Source organism: Geotrypetes seraphini, chromosome 12, assembly GCF_902459505.1.
Source record: "Geotrypetes seraphini chromosome 12, aGeoSer1.1, whole genome shotgun sequence".
NCBI classification, from domain to species: domain Eukaryota; kingdom Metazoa; phylum Chordata; class Amphibia; order Gymnophiona; family Dermophiidae; genus Geotrypetes; species Geotrypetes seraphini.
In genome coordinates this window covers 78,367,165-78,387,923 of record NC_047095.1, presented here as the reverse complement: position 1 = coordinate 78,387,923, position 20,759 = coordinate 78,367,165, and the positions used below count along the sequence as shown (strand labels likewise).

General features: G+C 44.4%; 1 protein-coding gene across 2 annotated transcripts in view; it reads right to left on the bottom strand.

Annotated features, from left to right (window-relative positions):
- Positions 1–20,759, bottom strand: part of EBNA1BP2 (EBNA1 binding protein 2) — a 201,046-nt gene that overhangs the window by 41,819 nt on the left and 138,468 nt on the right. For both annotated transcript variants that reach the window (XM_033916176.1, XM_033916177.1), the window contains exon 8: positions 11,819–11,909. In XM_033916176.1, the coding sequence (XP_033772067.1) occupies positions 11,819–11,909 (91 nt within the window). The remainder of the gene's footprint in view (positions 1–11,818; positions 11,910–20,759) is intronic.

The window sequence follows — 20,759 nt, the reverse complement described above, 5'->3', positions numbered from 1 at the left end:
TCTGCGAATGGCTGCTGATGTTAGTCAACAGCTTACTTGCGACTTACAAAAAGCACCCTTCTACTCCATGTGCTTGGATGAAAGTACAGATATTACTAACCATGCAAGACTAGCGCTCATTTTGCGTTATGCTACTGGTGACATCATGAGAGAAGAGCTGGTAAAACTGCTGTTTTTGCCTGGAAGAACGCAAGGGATAGATATCCACAATGCTGTGATGGAGGCTTTTTCATCACTAGACAAAAGTCCAGAAAAAGTGATTTCAGTTACTAGCGATGGAGCACCTAGCATGGTGGGGACAACATCAGGATTCATTCATTTCTTTGCTAAGGAAGCAAAACATCCACTGATTCAATTTCACTGCATAATACATCAAGAGGCTCTCTGCGCCAAAGAAAGCAGGAAAAAACTTGACGATGTCCTCAAAGATGTAACAAAAATGGTGAACTTCATCATGGTGCGTGCTCTTAATTTTTGACAATTTCAAGCCCTTCTTGATGAGGTTCAGGCACAATATAACACTTTACTGATGTACAATAATGTCCGGTGGCTGAGCAGAGGACGAGTGTTAGAGAGATTTGTGGCCTGCTTGGAAGAAGTTAGGCTATTTATGAACGAAAAGGCGGAAGACTATCCTCAACTCACCAACAGGGCCTGGCTTACCAACCTCATGTTCTTTACAGATTTTACTAACCACTTTAATGTACTAAACAAAAAATTACAAGGCATGGGAAAAACAGCAGAAAGCATGTTTAGTGACATCAAAGCTTTTGAGAGAAAATTGCATGTTTTTGAAAAAGACCTTGAGAGTGGACAGCTAAAATATTTTCCCAACCTAAAAATACATTTGGATAATTCTACAACATTTGTGGACAGTCATAAAAAACACCAGGAAATCCACAAAGCATATTCCACCATTGTAGCCGAAGCAAAGGAGAATTTTAGTAAAAGATTTTCTCAGTTCCGTAAGATGGAGACAACCCTTTCATTTATAACTTCCCCAGAAAAGTCCACATTTGAAGATCTTGATCTTTCCTGCTTACAGTGGTTGGATATTCAAAATTTGGAAATGGAGCTTCTGGAATTTCAAGAAAGCTCTATCTGGAAAAGTAAATTCAATGACCTGCGTGCGGCTCTTGAATGTATTGAGTGTGAAAGGGTGACAAATGAAATCACTGCTAGCAGTTCTGAAAATGAAATCCTAAAAGCGTGGAATTCTCTGCCAGACAATTTTAAGTCCATGAAAGCACTTGGGATTGCTCTTCTTACTTTGTTTGGGTCATCCTATGCTTGTGAGCAGCTGTTTTCGGCTTTGAATCATATAAAATCTGATGCTAGAAACAGATTAACGGATGACATGAGTGCTGCATGTGTTGCTCTGAAATTAACGCACTATGAGCCAAGGATTGACAAGTTATCAGCATGCATGCAACAACAAAAATCACATTAATTTTTTTCAGAGCATGCCCAATGCATATGTTTACATGAAGCAGTGTTTTCAGTTTGCAGTTAAGACACTTTCTAAGTTATTTAAATATTATTTAAAGATGTTATTTAAAAAAGGGACTTTACATGGCCCTGTTGTATTCCAATCTGGAATTTCCAATAAAAACGGTTGGTTTAATTGAAAGCTCTTTTTGTTTTCTTTACATCATATTATTAGAAATGTAATGATTTAACTATTTTCTAATTTGATTGTAAATTTTACAAAAAAACATGTATAGACTCTTTGGGAATACACACCGAGTCTTGACACAGTTAACAGTTTTAAGAAGTTTATCTTTTTTTTTACTCAGGATACATTTGACATGTTATGTGAATAATACATTTAAAATATATTGTGTAACTGAATCAAATTCTTCCTAAATTCATTAAATTGAATGAAATCATTAAAACATTATAAATTGCCAATAAATTGAAATGAAAACCAAAGGATTGTGAATCAAATTGATTCTCTGACAATACAAAGATTCCAACCTTTAAAAATGATGTTACATAGTTCAGGCAACTTTATAAAGAGTTTTTAGATACTAAAATCTTGTTATTAAGGTTTAATTGACGTGCTGGCACTTTGAGGAAATTCTTTGGTTTTGTGCGGCAGTTTGGGCACTCGGGCTCAAAAAGGTTAGCCATCACTGCCCTAGAGGAAAGGAGAGACAGGGGAGATATGATTCATACGTTCAAATACTTGAAGGGTATTAACGTAGAACAAAATCTTTTCCAGAGAAAGGAAAATGGTAAAACCAGAGGACATAATTTGAGGTTGAGGGGTGGTAGATTCAGGGGCAATGTTAGGAAATTCTACTTTATGGAGAGGGTAGTGGATGCCTGGAATGCGCTCCCGAGAGAGGTGGTGGAGAGTAAAACTGTGACTGAGTTTAAAGAAGCGTGGGATGAACACAGAAGATTTAGAATCAGAAAATAATATTAAATATTGAACTAGGCCAGTACTGGGCAGACTTGCACGGTCTGTGTCTGTGTATGGCCGTTTGGTGGAGGATGAGCTGGGGAGGGCTTCAATGGCTGGGAGGGTGTAGATGGGCTGGAGTAAGTCTTAACAGAGATTTTGGCAGTTGGAACCCAAGCACAGTACCGGGTAAAGCTTTGGATTCTTGACCAGAAATAGCTAAGAAGAAAAAAAAAAAAAAATTAAAATTGAATCAGGTTGGGCAGACTGGATGGACCCTTCGGGTCTTTATCTGCCGTCATCTACTATGTTACTATGAATCCACAACCTCAGGGTGCTGAGGCTGTAGCTTTAACCACTCTGCCCCACACTGGGTCAGGCCAATGGTCCATTTAGCCCAATTTCCACAGTGGCAAATCAAGGTCACATGTATCTGGCAAAAACCAAAATAGTGGCAACATTCCATGCTACCGATCCACATCAAGCTGTGACTTCTCCCATGTTTGTCTCAACAGCAGACTATGGACTTTTCCTTTTTTTAGACCCAGATATGCTAACTGCTGTAACCACATCCTCTGGCAACGAATTCCACAGCTTAACTATTCTTTGAGTGAAAAAATAATTCCTTCTATTGGTTTTAAAAGTATTTATTTAACAGTCTTATATGTGGTGCAGTGGTTAAAGCTACAGCCTCAGCACCCTGGGGTTGTGGGTTCAAACCCACGCTGCTCCTTGTGACCCTGGGCAAGTCACTTAATCTCATAAATATCTCAAACACAACCCCACACAGAACAAACGAACCTGCTCAGCAACGCTACAAGGCTTAAACATACATACACCCAACCATCCACAGCAGGAGAAACACTCAATCAAACAGAAAACAAAAAAAGAAGTGGAGAAAAAGCCTCAGTTCAGCTTCATTTGGCAAAAAACTCCACTTCACATACACTCCTACACAAACAAACCGGTAGGGTGAAGAAAGCACTGTAATAGCTTGCAAGTCAATGTTCAAAAGCACTTAACCCCACACGTGAAAAAAATGTGGCAACAGGGCCCAAAGGCACAGTGATCCGAAATCATAGCATTAGGCCAAAAAAAACCACTTAGCTGCTAAAGTCCATCAGATATGTCTCAATCCAGCGTAGTAACACAGCAGCTAGAGCACCCAATGGGAAATCTCCCGTTTCGCCAGTTCTTGCTGCGTCAGGGGTATCCACACGGCTTCATCTGCAAGTCCACGGATCCTTCGGTGCTCCTCTAGTACACCCACCACGTCATGAATCACAAAAAAGTGCAGGAAAAACAGTAAAGCACACACGATGAAAAAGCAGCACAAACTCCTCCCCTTGCTGACATCCACCAATCCAGTAACCTTCAGGACCCAAAGAAAGCCGCCCACTCAATCCGGGCATTCAATCCATCAAGTTGCACCGATTTTAACAGATAGATCCACCTTTGCTCCTTCTGCCACAGGAGACGTCTCCAGTTACCTTGGCGAGTGGAATAAACCACCTGCTCAATCACAGTACATTGTAAAGATCCAAAATCATGACAGAACTCCAGACAGTGTGCTACCAGAGGCTCCTCTATACGCCGAGTGTTCAAGCAAGATCTATGCTCAATCAATCTGATCTTCAGCTGTCGATATGTGTGTCCCACGTTTATTTTCAAACAGGGACATACAATAATATATATCACCCTTTCTGTCAAACGTGAGGTGAACCTGCGTAGTTTAAACACCCGACCAGTCTGAGGATGAATAAAACACATCAGATACAATCATCATGGAGCACATGAACAATGGCCACAACAACGGAGTCATTGTCTGTGAATCTGACACAACAGGTCTCAATGTACTTGGACTTAAAATGTCACATTGACTTGCAAGCTATTACAGTGCTTTCTTCACCCTACCGGTTTGTTTGTGTAGGAGTGTATGTGAAGTGGAGTTTTTTGCCAAATGAAGCTCCACTTCTTTTTTTGTTTTCTGTTTGATTGAGTGTTTCTCCTGCTGTGGATGGTTGGGTGTATGTATGTTTAAGCCTTGTAGCTGAGCAGGTTCGTTTGTTCTGTGTGGGGTTGTGTTTGAGATATTTATGAGATTTAAATCACACTTCTTTCCTTAGTTTACATAATTTAGCAAGTCACTTAATCCCCCCATTGCCCCAGGTACATTAGATAGATCGTGAGCCCACCAGGACATAAAGGGAAAAATGCTTGAGTACCTGAATAAACGCATGTAAACCGTTATGAGCTCTCCTAGAAAAACGGTATAGAAAATTGAATAAATAAACTTAAAACCTAAGCAAATTACAATAATATATACATAAAATAAAATTACCGTATTTTCACGCATATACCGCGCACCCGTGTAAAACGCACACACGGGTATAGCGCGCGGGAAACCAAAATTTATGTAAACAAATTAATATATAGCGCGCATACGCGTATACCACGCATGCTGCTCCTTAAATTAAAACCTCCTTCTGCTGTCCCGACTCTCCTCTCGCAGCTCTGCCCCGAATCGCGGCCCTGCTTCTGCCTTGACGTCCCGACTCTCCTCTTGCCACCCTGCCCTCTGCCCCGACTCTGCCTGTCCCCCCTTAAAGGTCTGCCTGTCTTCCTTGAAGTCCTGTCCCCACCCTGAAAGCCTGATGCCCCACCCCGAAGGACCGCTGGCCCCCCCCTGAAGGACCGCTCGCACCCCCATCCTGAAGGACCACTCGCACCCCCCCCCGACGTCCGATTCATCCCCCAGCTCCCCCCCCCGCACGGAGAAGCAGCCTACCGTTGGTTCTCGATGCCAGTGAGCCCTGCTGCTTCCTTTGCCGGTGGTCCCGCCCCTTCTCTGATGTCAGAGAAAGGGCGAGACCGCGGCAGAGGAAGCAGCGCAGGGCTCACTGGCATCGGGAACCAACGGTAGGCTGCTTCTCCGTGCGGGGGGGGGGCTGGGGGATGAATCGGACGTCAGGGGGGGTGCGAGCGGTCCTTCAGGGTGGGGGTGCGAGCGGTCCTTCAGGGTGGGGTGTCAGGCTTTCAGAGCTGGGGGATGAATCGGACGTCGGAGGGGGGAACTATGTAAAAAAAAAAATTGTACAACGCGCTCACACATATAATGCGCATGGTTATGCTCGGTTTGCAAAATCGTGTATAACGCGCGCGTTATATGCGTGAAAATACGGTACATTACTATTTGTATTCCACCAAAACCCTTATAGGTTCATGGCGGATCTCAATGAATTCAACTACTGGAAAGAGACCTAGTTAAACGTGGAGGGACATTTTCAATAAGACGTTTTGGGAAAAATGTTCATTCTCAAAACAGCAAGATGTCTATCTGTGTTTTGAAAATAACCTATATAGGAATATGCAGATGGACTGCAAGACCCCCATAGAGAATGACATGGGGACAAAGTCCCCACAGGCTCTGTCTTCATCTGCACAAGCCTTGAACACTTGTGATTTTAAATTTAAATTTCCATGGATGAACAGAAAAATGTGTCTATTAAATGTTGGAAATGCTGAATGGATGAATCTGTTGCAATAAGATGCTTGAGCAATTGGGCACGTGAAGGAAGAGTCTGACCAAAGGCAGACAAGACACAAATGATATCATTTAACAGTAGCTCATTTCAATCCAAAAGCATCTTTGAATTCAGTTTCCAGTTGTCTAAGATGTATTTATACATATTGATACTAGCATTTTATAGATGCTGTTCCATCTAGTTGGATCTGTTCCATCTGTTCCATCTAGTTGGAACAGCCTGTTTAAGGCTAATCTCAAGTTAGAGAATGACACAAGAGCACAGTTTGTCCCCATCCCTATGGGTCCCAAAAAACAAACAGGCAACCGATCTGCAAAATCCGTAAGCTCTGTCACTGTCCCTGCCCCGCGGTTATCCGTGGGTACCCATCCCCATGCCATTCTCTACTCCTTAGAGCCTGGCCACCGGAGCCCTCGTCTGTCTCCAAGGGGAGAGGAGCGTGGGAGCACTGCTCCGCCCCCCTCCCGAACCTGCATAGGATCGCCGACCTTAAAACAGGTCGCACCGACAAAGGCCAGCCTTTTTCTTCGGCCCCAGCACTGTTGCCTGCTGGCCGCCGGAGCCCTCGTCTGTCTCCAAGGGGAGAGGAGCGTGGGAGCACTGCTCCGCCCCCCTCCCGAACCTGCAAAGGATCGCCGACCTTAAAACAGGTCGCACGGACGGCGTGCCGCCGTCTGGCGTGCTGACACGCCTTAGCACGCGCCTTGGTGAAGCGCCTGGACGAACAGACCTCCAACAGATCGGTTCTAGGAAAGAATAACCTCCCATCTTCACTGAGCGAGAGACAGTGACCAACCCTGGTCCCAAGTGCGCGCCTCTTGGGACCAAGCGACGGGGAAGAGACTGTGAAGGGTCTGCAGAGAAGGCCTCCTACCAAATTGGAAGGTCTTCACAGACAGAACCTCTAGACGATAAGTAAACTCCCTTTGCCAGTCCCTTTTGTCTCTTCCATTTTACCCCCAGCCATCAATCCTCCCTCGGCTGGCCTGCTCTCCAGTCATCCCAATCCCTCCTTTGGCTGGACTGTGTTTCCTCCTCCCAATCACAACCTCAGCCTTTTTACCCCATTCTCCCCACAGATAGATCTGTATCATGGCCTGCCCCATCTGCTTACCACTTTTTCTACTCTACCTGATCTGGTTCAGAATTTGCCTAATCAACTCACTTACCCCAACCCCTATCCCTGTCCTTAACCCCTCATTCCGTCCGGTAAAATCTAAAACACCCACTATCTCTCACCGCACATTATATGACTACTCTGAAGCAGGCCCCTTCCCAATACCAATTCTGCCACCATTACGCAGACCGTCCAAACAACACATAAAAAAACAACGATCACTAAAAAAACTAACTTACTCCCACATCTGTCCAATCGATCCGACCAACTACCAAAACCTACATGGCTCCTACTTAAATATAAGATCCATGAGGAACAAGTCCATACTAATTAAGGACTGGCTGAAAGAAACCAACTCTGACTTCGCCCTATTTACAGAAGCATGGCTATTATCCGACAACGATATTATTATCCAAGACTGCCTTCCCCCAGGCTTCAAAATTTTATCGCTAGCTAGGACCTGGGGTAGGGGGGGAGGCCTAGCCATAATTTTTAAAGACAACCTACACTGCTCTATTCTAAACTCAAAATCCACTCCCAACCTCGAAATTCTTTCAGTCTCACTATCATCCAAATCCCTAACAGCTGCTTTAACAACAACTCTGTTTTATGTTCCACCAAAAAAATGGAACCTTGCCAAGGATGACTTCTTCGAATTCTTACTAACTAACTCTCTATCTTGCCCTTACAACCTACTATGTGGAGATATTAATATCCACCTTGAAAAAATAGACCAACCTGAAACCACAGAACTCTGGTCACTCATCTCTTCACTAGGGTACCTCAAACCCCCCCCCCAGTTAAAACCCATCAAAAAGGCCATCAGCTAGATCTTGTTTCTTTCTCTTCTCGAGAGCTACCTCACCCCAAAATAATCTGGAAACAAGAACACTGGACCGACTCACTATGGTCGGATCATAGCCTCTGCAATTTTGAACTTGATTGCCAACTAAAAACTATGAGTCCAACAAATTATATCCCAAACACAAGAAATAAAAAATTCCATACCAGCAGAGGTAAGATAAATCCTGTAGAATTCTGGTCTCACTATGAGATCATATCAGAACAAAACAAACAAACCGATCAATTCATGAACTCCTGGATTACTGATAGCACCAATATCCTAAATAAAATGGCCCCCATCAAAACCCGCAGAAAGAGAGTTAAAAACCTAGAGGGCTGGTTTGACACAGAACTGCTAATGCTAAAGAGAGACCTAAGAAAATCGGAAAGGCTTTGGCTAAAATCAGGAACGCAAGAGCACAGAACCGCCTGGAGATTAAAAGTAAAAACCTACAAAAATCGATCCAAAGAAAAACGCAAAAATTTCTATGCCCTCAAAATTGGCGACATCTCAACCAACAGCAACAAGCTTTTTAAGCTGGTAAATGATCTATACAATATAGAAACATTTATCAACACACCCGAAGAGCCCACTCTAACAGCAAACAGCTTGGCGGATTTCTTCACCTCCAAAATACAAAAACTAAGATCCTCTCTTACTGACCCAACCAAGCCCCACTGGTGTTACCCCATTCTACTAGACTCAGGCGATTCCAGAGCTGACCTGTACTGGAACATATTCTCACCCATAGACTGGCAAACTTTTAATAAACACTACAATAAGTATGCCAACTCCTACTGCAGACTGGACACCTGCCCCCCTAATGTCATGAAATCGGCCCCAGTCCATTTTAAGGCCAAAATGCTGACTTGGATCAACTCTCTACTATCCTCGGGGAAGTTCCCAGTAGAACAAGGGCACATTATGATTACACCAATTAAGAAAAATACTAAAGAGCCTTCTAACATGGCTTCCAACTTTAGACCTATCGCCAATATCCCCCTGGTTACCAAAATAGCAGAAGGGATAGTAAACACCGAACTCACCACATACTTAGAAAAACACAATATCTTGCACGACAATCAATCCGGCTTCCGGTCAGGTCACAGTACCGAAACAATTTTAGCTTCCCTGCTCGACTACCTTCATCAACTATTCAGCCAAGGCTCTTGTGCTCTAATATTGCAACTCGATCTAAGTAGCGCATTTGACTTGGTTGACCACGACACTCTACTAGACTGTCTGACTTCTATTGGAATCTCAGGTCATGTTCTCAATTGGTTCCATGGATTCCTGACAACAAGAACCTACAAGGTGTTCAAGGACGATACTACCTCCTACAGCTGGGACAACCCTTGTGGAGTCCCACAAGGCTCCCCCCTGTCCCCCCACCCTATTTAACATCTACCTTGTCTCCCTAGGAAATCTCCTACAAAGCTTAAAGCTCAAATTTTTCATCTACGCTGACGACATCACAATAATCATTCCGCTCTCTTACTTTACCTCAGAGTTTCTAAACTCGCTATCCTTCACCCTAAATCAGATCGAACTTTGGATGTCAGCATTTAGACTAAAGCTAAACCCAGAAAAAACTAAACTCCTCTTAGTATCCCCAAACGACAAAATTAAGGAAACCACGATAACCATCAATGGACTTGACTACTGTATTGAACGATCATTAAAAATATTAGGAGTCACTTTAGACAAGCATCTCACTCTGGAGAAACACACTGACCTAGTATTTAAAAAAAGCATCTCGGTACTCTGGAAACTCCGCACCATTAAAAAATACTTTGATGACACCTCCTTTCGTCTGCTGGTCCAATCTTCCATTCTTGGTGTCCTAGACTACTGTAACATCATTTATCTAGGCGCCTTCAAGAAAATCACCAGGAAACTGAGACTGGTCCAAAATACTGCCATCCGCCTTATCTTTGGCCTGAAGAAATGGGAACACATATCCCCTTTCTACAACAAGTTGCACTGGCTGCCATTCGAATCCAGAGTTCTATTTAAGTTTTCTTGCATCTGCTACAAAACCGTATCTGGTATGTCACCAGCCTATCTTTACCCCCACTTCAACCTGAACTATAATAAGAAGAGCTCCCGCAGATCAACTTTGTTCGCTTTTCCCTCACTGAAATCGTGCCATCTTAAAAGATTCTTCGAACGAACCTTCTCTTTTCAAGCGGCCAAACTAAATTCATGGCTCGCCCAAATCATACTTGACTGCTCTTCATACCCCCCCTTCAGAAAAAAGCTCAAAACTCTACTTTTTAACGGACCAAATCCCTTACGCTCCCCTCTTCCGCCATAACGTTTCCCCTTCTCCACCTTAGAAAACAGATCAAACCCTTCTTTGCAACAGACCTATCCCTTAACGCCCCCTTCCCCCATCTCACCCCCCTCTCCTCTTCCTCTTTTCCCCCCCCCCCCTTTTTTTCCCAGCTAATATGCTGGGTTCCCCCCCTCTCTTAAACTTAATTGTATCCTACTACAGCACACTCTGTATGTACCCGTATTTGGCCCTTCCCTCACCTAAATTGTTATTGTAAACAAGTCTGACCCTACGATTGCTTTGTTATGTTTCCTCTTTTTCTAATCGCACTGTATGTAATTCATCTATCTGTTGTGAACCGCCTTGAACTCCCTGGGTATGGCGGTATACAAAATAAAATATTATTATTATTATTATTATAAGCAATGCCTCCACTGGGTCAGACCCGAGGTCCATCGTGCCCAGCAGTCTGCTCACGCGGCGGCCCAACAGGTCCAGGACCTGTGCAGTAGCACTCTATCTATACCCCTCTATCCCTTTTTGCAGCAGGAAATTGTCCAATCCTTTCTTGAACTCCAGTACCGTACTCTGTCCTATTACGTCCTCTGGAAGCGCATTCCAGGTGTCCATCACATGCTGGGTAAAGAAAAACTTCCTAGCATTCGTTCTGAATCTGTCTCCTTCCAACTTTTCCGAATGCCCTCTTGTTCTTTTATGTTTTGAAAGTTTGAAGAATCTGTCCCTCTTTACTCTCTCTATGCCCTTCATGATCTTGTAGGTCTCTATCATGTCTCCTCTGAGTCTCCGCTTTTCCAGGGAGAAGAGCCACAGTCTCTCCAATCTTTCAGTGTATGAAAGGTTTTCCATGCCCTTAATCATTCGTGTCGCTCTCCTCTGGACCCTCTCAAGTATTGCCATATCCTTCTTAAGGTACGGTGACCAATACTGAACACAGTACTCCAGGTGCGGGCGCACCATTGCCCGATACAACGGCAGTATGACTTCTCTCGTTCTGGTCGTAATACCCTTCTTAATAATACCCAACATTCTGTTTGCCTTCTTCGCGGCTGAAAAGTGGCCAGTGGAGGCCCTGAGTGTGAGTTACTCTGGAGAATGGGGGGGAGGAATATGCAGATGGGCTGCACAACCTCCTCAGCATCAGGGCTACTATTTAGGTTTCTGCCTGGTACTTGTGACCTGGATAGGCCACTGTTGGAAACAGGATACTGGGCCATTGATTTGACCCAGTATGGCTATTATGTTACTTTGGAAGAAAAGTGTTATAGGAGAAATGTGACAGACATTTCAATACTACCATGGCATAAATGCACAGGAAGCATGTCTTTTTCTATTGAAAGGAAGCTCTAGAAGGAGAGGCTATAAAATGAAGGTAAAAGGAGATACATTCAGGAGTAATCTATGGAAAAGGGTGGTGGGTGAATATGGTGGAAACGAGGACTGTAACTGAATTAAAAAATGCACGGAGGATCTCGAAGGGAAAGGAGAGATTAGTAGTTAGCATGGATGGGCAGACTCTTACCATTTTCTCGGTTTCTCTCTTCATAAGACTAACTCCTTTTGACTCCATTTTCCCCAAGCAGAATATCAGAGATAAAATTTATCATACCCTTTCTTTACACGTGGACCTGTTGCACCTTGCTTCTTTCCATGGGGGGTGGAATTATCTTCTTCAAGAAAATCCAGTTTGTCTGAGATACCTGCAAGAACATTGAAAATGAAGTAAGTTACTTGTAGCAAGACATTTGGACAGCAGAACTTGAATCCTCAATTATGGAGCCTGGCACAGGGAACAGTACTCCAGCAACTTTTTCTGACTTGCGAGGGCTATCAGGATTCAAGTCCTGCTGTCCTCTGAGAACATCTATTACAGAAAATTTGACTATTTTCTTCAAGGACAAGCAAGACAATGAATCCTCAGACACAGGATTCCCTAGGTACAGGCTGCCTTAACAGAATAAAGGGAAATAAGTTGGGCTGGTTTTGGGGGCAACAGGCCCTTGCAATTATGTTAGTTTTGGAGGCAGCCTAGATCTGAAAAAGAAGGGCCTGGAGTGATAAGAGTTGGATTCTAAACCTCCAATATATTCTGGAGGACCATCCTGCCAAACTTACCATCATGTCAGGAGTTGGGCGTATTTGTTGATGGCAGCCACTATTCTGTTTGGATCAAGGAAACAAAAAGTTGGGAGGCTTTTCTAAGGACTTCAGTCCACTCCAGATAGAAAGCCAAAGCTCTCTTGTAATATAAGGACTGAATGTTATCCCTTTTAGATAAATTGCTGTAAACCAAGTCGAGCCCTATTTTTTTAGGGATGACTCGGTATATAAATCTAAGATTATGGACTGGGTTTGTTGAACCTTCGCTTTTTAACTGTTGGTTGTGGAATGCGCCACATTAATGACCTTTTTCGGGGTACCTCTACCTTTACTAACACTTTCTTGGAGCTTTCCTGTTTTAGCACTACTCACTTATCTCCATTCTGCCCCCTCTCCTCTGCCTGGACTCCTCCTTCACAAGGTACTTTACCGTCCTCTGCAGTGAGTCTGGCAATGGGTCTCCCAGTTTCATTCTGTTAGTCCTACTATGTCTCCTTTCTTGCCTATACGTTTCAATGGTAACTTTCCTCCTGGTGTGGATTGGGCTAGTTTTGTCAGATGGGAAGCACGAGGGATTCGCTATTTGTTTCAATTAGTGGAGGACGACGGGAGAATTAAATCCTTTGCTCAGCTGCAATAGGACTATGATCTTCCCCATATTGATGGTTTTGCTTATATGCAGATTTATCAATATCTTACTTCTTTACCTCTCCACTTAACAGCCTCTTGTCAAGAGTTGTTGTCCACTGCTTACACCATTGGTTCTCAGCTCCCAGTTCCTCTTAAATTTCATCATAGACATCTGAAGGACGAGTCCCCCATGCTTGACCATTCTAGATTGCAAAACGCCTGGTCTCGTGACTTAAACCTAGTATTGCCTGATGATGTGATCTTGCAAGCTGTTAAAAACTTGCCTACCTTACACAAATACACCTCTTTCTGGGAACAACAATAGAAATTGTTGTTAAGATTGTATATCACTCCTATGAGGGCTCATCTCACTTGGTTTCGAACCTCTGCTGAGTGTTTTCGCTGTATTGATCCAGAGGTCGGTTTGGGTCATATGGTTTGGACATGTGCCATTATCAGAGCCTTTTGGGACATAATATTTATTTTTGTGGAGCGCATTTGGAATATTACTATACAACATTCCCCTTTGTTTCTCTTTGGAGTTTCTCCTCATTATTATCCTCGTAAAGGGGAGCAGCTACTTTTCTCAGGTGGACAGTCTTGGTTGCTCTGAAATGCATTCTGCTCAAATGGTTGGAGGTGATTTTTCCCTTTGGAGGTGCCGCCTGATTACACTTCTGATTTTTCTTCCTTACCTGGGCGCTCTTTTCAGGGAATATGGGAGCCCTTCTGGAATACCATGACTCCCATGGCTCGGAGTTGCATTTTGAAATGACCTACATTTCCTTGGTTTCCTTGAGTTCTTGTGTATAATTTAACTTAATTTTTTCAATTACTGTTATTGGCTTGAAGGAGGACTGGGGAAGGGGTGTGGGTGGGAAGTTGGATTTGGTGGGGTTATCTTGTGTTTGTTGAAACTTGAGTTTCACTGTATCAGGTTGTGATTTCTGTATTTCTTTGGTGTTCAGCTCAATAAAAATTATTTGACAATAAATCTAAGATTAGAGTAGATTGAATCTACCAAACCATATCGACCATTCCCAGATCCCGACGCATACAGCAGAATTATTTACCATAACAGGTGTTATCCAGGGACATCAGGTAGATATTCTCACATGTGGGTGGCGTTATCCACGGAGCCCTGATGCGGACAGTCTCGCATGCAGACTTACTTGAAGAACTTTAGAAAGTTCGTGACTGCCGCACCGCGCATGCATGAGTGTCTTCCCGCCAGACGTAAGGCGTGCGTCTCCTCATAGAAATATAGAAAGATGACGGCAGAAAAGGGCTATAGCCCATCAAGTCTGCCCACTCTACTGTCCCACCCCATTAAGTCAGAGTGCTGCTCGACCCACGTACAGATCCCACGTGGATGTCCCATTTATTCTTAAAGTCAAGCACGCTAGTGGCCTTGATCACCTACACCGGTGGTTTGTTCCAGTGATCCACCACCCTTTCTGTAAAGAAATACTTCCTGGTGTCACCACCAAATCTCCCTCCTCTGAGTTTGAGCGGGTGCCCCCTTGTGACTGAAGGTCCCTTAGGAAAGAATATGTCGTTTTCCACCTCGACACGACCTGTGACGTACTTAAATGTCTCAATCATGTCACCCCTCTCCCTGCGCTCTTCTAGAGAGTAGAGCTGCAACTTGCCCAGTCTTTCCTCGTAAGAGAGACCTTTGAGTCCGGAGACCAGCCTTTCGCTGGACTGACTCAGCTCGAAGTACATCTTTACGGTAATGTGACCTCCAGAACTGCACACAGTATTCCAGATGAGGTCTCACCATGGTTCTGTACAGTGGCATTATGACTTCAGGTTTACGGCTGACGAAGCTTCTATTGATACATCCCATCATCCGCCTTGCCTTGGATGAGGCCTTCTCTACTTGTTTGGCAGCCTTCATGTCTGCACTGATGATTACTCCCAAGTCCCGTTCTTCTGAGGTCGTAGCTAGTGTTTCTCCATTCAAGGTGTATGTTCTGCATGGATTTCTGCTGCCGAGATGCATCACCTTACACTTCTTTGCGTTGAAGCCCAGCTGCCATGTTGAGGACCAGTTTTCCAACTTGATCAGATCCTGCGCCATATCATCCGTGAGATCGCTTTCACCTACTATATTACACAGTTTGGCGTCGTCGGCAAACAGCGCTACTTTTCCCTGAAGCCCTCGGGTCAAGTCCCTTATGAATATGTTAAAAAGGGATGGTCCCAGGACTGAGCCCTGCGGCACTCCGCTAGTCACCTCCGATGTCTTAGAGAGGGTGCCATTGACCATCACCCTCTGAAGTCTTCCACTCAGCCAATTATTGACCCATGCCGTTAGTTTCTCACCTAACCCCATCGATTTCATCTTGTTTAATAGTCTACGGTGTGGGACACTGTCAAACGCTTTACTGAAATCCAAGTATACTATGTCCAGAGACTCTCCCGAGTCTAGCTTTCCTGTCACCCAGTCAAAGAAGCTGATAAGATTGGATTGGCATGACCTGCCCCTAGTGAATCCATGTTGACAGGGATCCCTCAGATTCTCCTCATCCAATATCGTGTCTAATTTCCCTTTAAGTAGAGTTTCCATGAGTTTACACACTATTGATGTGAGACTTACTGGTCTGTAATTCGCAGCCTCCGCTCTGCAACCCTTTTTGTGCAGAGGAACAACATTGGCAGTTTTCCAGTCCAGGGGGACTCTCCCCGTACTTAGGGAGAGATTGGAGAGCATGGCTAACGGTTCCGCCAAAACATCGCATAGCTCTCTGAGCACTCTTGGGTGCAGATTGTCCGGTCCCATGGCTTTGTTCACCTTGAGTCTTGACAGTTCTTTGTAAACATCAGCTGGTGTGAACTCAAACTTCTGAAATGGGTCATCCATGCTTTGCTTTGCATCCAGCCGAGGCCCGTGCCCTGGTGCCTCGCAGGTAAAGACTGAACAGAAGTAATCATTCAGTAGTTTGGCTTTATTGGAGTCAGTTTCCACATAATTCCCGTCTGGCGTTCTAAGGCGCACTATCCCGTTTGTGTTCTTTTTCCTGTCGCTAATGTATCTGAAGAAGGATTTGTCCCCTTTCTTGATGTTCTTCGCTAGAGTTTCTTCCATACGAAGTTTGGCCTCCCTGACTGCCGTTTTGACCGCTGCAGACTTTGTCTTGTATTCAACGTTTGCTTCTTTTTCTCCCATGCGTTTGTATGATAGAAATGCTCTTTTCTTCTCCTTGACGAGGTATGATACCTTATCTGTGAACCATTAGGGTTTCCTTTTTCTTTGTTGTTTGGTTACCGATTTTATGTAGTGGATAGTTGCCTCATGAAGGATCGATTTCAAGGTTGTCCACATATCTTCCACATTATCAGTTACTTTTGAACCTGCAGCGTCTGGTAGACGAAATCTCCCATGCGTGCGAAGTCAGTGCCCCTGAAATTGAGTACCCTTGTTTTTGTTTGTGATCTAAGGAAGCCTTTCTTAAGGTTAAGCCATACCATGTTATGGTCACTGGTGGCTAGCGTCTCTCCCACCGAGACGTCCGAGACGCTTTCCCCATTCGTAAGTACCAGGTCCAGGATGGCCTGGGCCCTAGTGGGCTCTAGTACCATTTGTTTGAGCCGTACCCCCTTCATGGACGTTAATATCCTCCTGCTATCACAAGTTGTCGCTGATAGTGTGTTCCAGTCTACATCAGGCATGTTGAAGTCTCCTAATAGAACAGCCTCCCCCCGTAAGGTGATATTCTCAATGTCTTCAATTAATTCTGCGTCCTTTTCCTCCGATTATCTCGGAGGTCTGTATACCACACCAAGCTAAGAAGCCAACCAGGTTGTGAGAATATCTGCCTGCTATTCCTGGATAACACCTGTTATGGTAAGTAACTGTGCTTTATCCCAGGACAAGCAGGCAGCATATTCTCACATGTGGTGACCTCCAAGCTAACCAGAATGGGATGGTGGGAGTGTTGGCAATTTAGGAGAATAAATTTTGTAAAACTGCCTGGCCAAAGTGGCCATCCCATCTGGAAAAAGAATCCAGACAATAATGAGAGGTGAATATATGAACCGAGGACCAAGTGGCATCTTTGCAGATTTCCTCAATAGGAGTAGATCTAAGAAAAGCTATAGATGCCGCCATGGCTCTAACTTTATGGGCTGTGACTCGACCCTGTAGATGCAGTCCAGACTGAGCAAAGCAGAAAGAGATGCAAGCAGCAAACCAGTTGGAGATGGTTCGCTTAGAAACTGGATGTCCCAACTTGTTTGGATCAAAGAAGACAAAATGTTGAGGAGAAGATCTCTGTGGCTTAGTCCTTTGCATGTAGAAAGCCAAAGCACGCTTACAGTCCAGAGTATGAAGAGCTGTTTCTCCAGGGTGAGAATGAGGCTTTGGAAAGAACACTGGAAGTACAATAGATTGATTGAGATGAAAATTGTGAAACCACTTTAGGTAAGAATTTAGGATGAGTACGCAGGTTCACCTTGTCGTGATGGAATACTGTGAAAGGTGGGTCTACTACTAAAGCTTGTAGCTCACTGATTCTGCGAGCAGACGTGAGAGCAATGAGAAAAACCACTTTCCAAGTGAGATATTTGAGATGAGCCGAAAACATTGGTTCAAATGGAGGCTTCATCAATTGAGCAAGAACTACATTGAGATCCCAAACCACTGGAAGCGGTTTGAGAGGAGGTTTGACATTGAAAAGTCCTTTCATAAATCTGGAAACCACAGGATGAGCAGATAGTGATTTCCCTTCTAGTGGCTGATGAAAAGCCACAATTGCACTGAGATGGACTCTAATGGATGTTGATTTGAGGCCTGATTGAGATAAATGCTACAGGTAATCCAGAACTTAAGACAAGGAGGTAGATTGAGGCTCTTTGTGATGAAGAGCGCACCAAGCAGAAAACCTAGTCCATTTCTGATTGTAACACTGTATAGTGGTAGGCTTCCTGGGAGACTCTAAAATGTCTTTGACAGATTGAGAGAACTGTAGATTGGCAGTTATGTTGAAAGGTACCAAGCTGCCAGGTGCAGGGATTGCAGGTTGGGATGAAGTAGAGAAACCCGACTCTGTGTAAACAGAGTCGGAAAAACTGATGGACGCAGTGCTCCCTGCTGCTGAATTGAACTAGAAGGGAGAACCAAGGTAGTGTGGGCCACCGAGGAGCTATGAGAATCATGGTGGCATGTTTGTGTTTGAGTTTGACAAGTATCTTGAGAATGAGAGAGAATGGAGAAAACGCATACAGGAATTTGCTTGTCCATTCCAGAAGAAAGGCATCTGCCTATAGGCGTTGAGGAGAATAGATCCTGAAGCAAAACTGAGGCAGCTTGTTGTTGTGAGGAGACGCAAAGAGATCTATTTGAGGAGTTCCCCACTGAGAAAAAATGTGGTGGAGAGGCGAGGAATTGAGTGCCCATTCGTGAAGTTGTAGAAGACGACTCAATTTGTCTGCCAGATAATTTTTCTCCCCTTGAATGTAAACATTGTGAAGAATTGCCCAATTCCAAACCTTCTTCGCTTCTTCGCACAGGGGAAGAGATCCTGTTCCTCCCTGCTTGTTGACACAGTACATGGCGATTTGATTGTCTGTATGAATGAGGACTACTTGATCATGAAGAAGATGTTGAAAAGCTTTGAGAGCAGTGAAAATTGCTCCGAGTTCCAACACATTTATGTGGCTCTGACGATCTGTGCTGGACCAATGCCCTTGAGTACGGAGACCATCGAGCCCCCCAAGCATAGGTTGAAGAATTTGTCATGATGACCTTCTGATGAGGGGGCGTTTGAAACAGTAAACCTCTGGAAAGATTGAAAGAGAGCATCCACCAGTGGAGAGACTATCTCAACGAAGGAGTCACAGTAATGTGCTGAGACAGTGAATCAGAAGCCTGTGCCCACTGAGATGCCAGGGTCCACTGAAGAACTCTGAGGTGAAGTCTGGCAAAATAAGGGGGAGCTTCGGTGGTCGACATCGGGAATGGACGGAGCTAACTCTCGCCTATTCCCTTAGTCTCCTGCCTCTACTTCCCCTTACCAAGCCCCGATGGAATCCTTGTGTGCTTTTCTGCTTTCGCTTCCTCTTCTACTGCTCTCTCCTGCTTGTCTCCAAGCCTCGATTGCTCCGCTCATTGGCCACTCCCCTTTTAAGGGGGAGCTTTGGTGGTCGATGTCGGGTGTGGGCGGAGCTAACTCTCACCGATTCCCCTAGACTCCTGCCTCTACCATGTGCTTTTCTGCCTTCTCTGTCTTTGCTTCCTCTTCTACTGCTCTCTCCTGCTTACCATAACCAAAGGTTCTAGGCGGTTTAAACTAAAAAGAGCTGGACAATCAACAAAATACAATAATACAGTAAAAAATACAAATATTTATAAAATAGAATTTCAATAATAAAACTCACTAAGTAATAAATTTATCAAACTGATCAAAAAGGAGTCACGTGAACCATAGAGGCCATTTGACCTAGTAGAATCATCATGTGTCTCGCTGAGAGTGAAGTGAGGGATGACACTGAGGCAAAGGTGAATAATAGCATGCTGACGTTGTTGCGAAAGGAATGCTCTGAGTTGCACAGTGTCCAGTACAGCTCTGATGAATTGTAGGTTTTGAGAGGGCTATAGCTGGGATTTTGGAAAGTTAACTTCGAACCCCAAGTGTTGGAGGAACCAAATAGTCCGTTGGGTCGCTACAATAACCCACTGAGATGTTGCATCTTTGATGAGCCAGTCATCCAAGTAGGGAAAAACCTGGAGACCATGGTTGTGCAGAACTGCTGCCACCACAACTAGGCACTTGGTGAAAACTCTGGGAGATGATGCCAGGCCAAAAGGCAGAACTCTGTACTGAAAATGATGATTTCCCACCCAAAATCTGAGGAACTTGCGAGAAGCTGGATGAATGGGAATGTGAGTGTAAGCCTCTTTGAGATTCAAAGAGCATAACCAATCGTTGTGTACCATAAGGGGATACAAGGATGCTAGGGAGAGCATCCAAAATTTTTCTCCAACAAGAAATTTGTTGAGAGCTCTGAGATCCAGGATCAGTCGCAGATCCTCTATCTTCTTCAGGACAAGTAAGTAATGGGAGTAAAACCCCGTGCTCTGCTGTTCTAAGGGAACCTCCTCGATGGCACAGAGATGAAGCAGAGCATGGGCTTCCTGAAGAAGAAGGGCGGTCTGGGACAGATTAGAAGGGCGGTCTGGGACAGATTGTAAGATCTAGTGGAATCTGAAGAAAGTGAAGAGAGTAACCTTCCCTGATGATTGTGAGGACCCAGAGGTCGGATGTAATGAGTTCCCATCTTTGATAGAAATGATGGAGACAACCCCCTATGGGAAAAAGAGAGGACAGAGGCAGAACAATTGATGTTATGCTCTATGTTAGATGTTCAAAAAGACTGAGAGGCCTTAGGTGCAGCAGGAGTCTGAGCTTTATGCTGCCATTGCTGTGGTTTCTTAGGAGGTGGCCTTGAATAAGGTGCTGCTTTCTGAGGATAATGCCTCTGGTATGATGGAAAAGGCCTATAACCCTTAAAGGTGGAAGGCTTCGGTTTTGGTCTGATGATAGATGCAAATGATTTCTCATCCTCTGATAAGCGCTTTGTAGCTGCTTCAATAGAGTCATCAAATAACTCATTGCCGTGGCATGGGTTGTTGGCCAGGCGATCTTATAGATTTGGGTCCATATCCACAGTGCGGAGCCAGGCTAGATGCGCATCGCAACCAAGAAAGCAGTGACCCTGGAGGACTTCTCTAAAGCGTCATATGCAGCCTGGACCATATGCATACGAAGTTGACCTAGAGTGGAATGAATATGCTGGAACTCTGGCAGGTGATG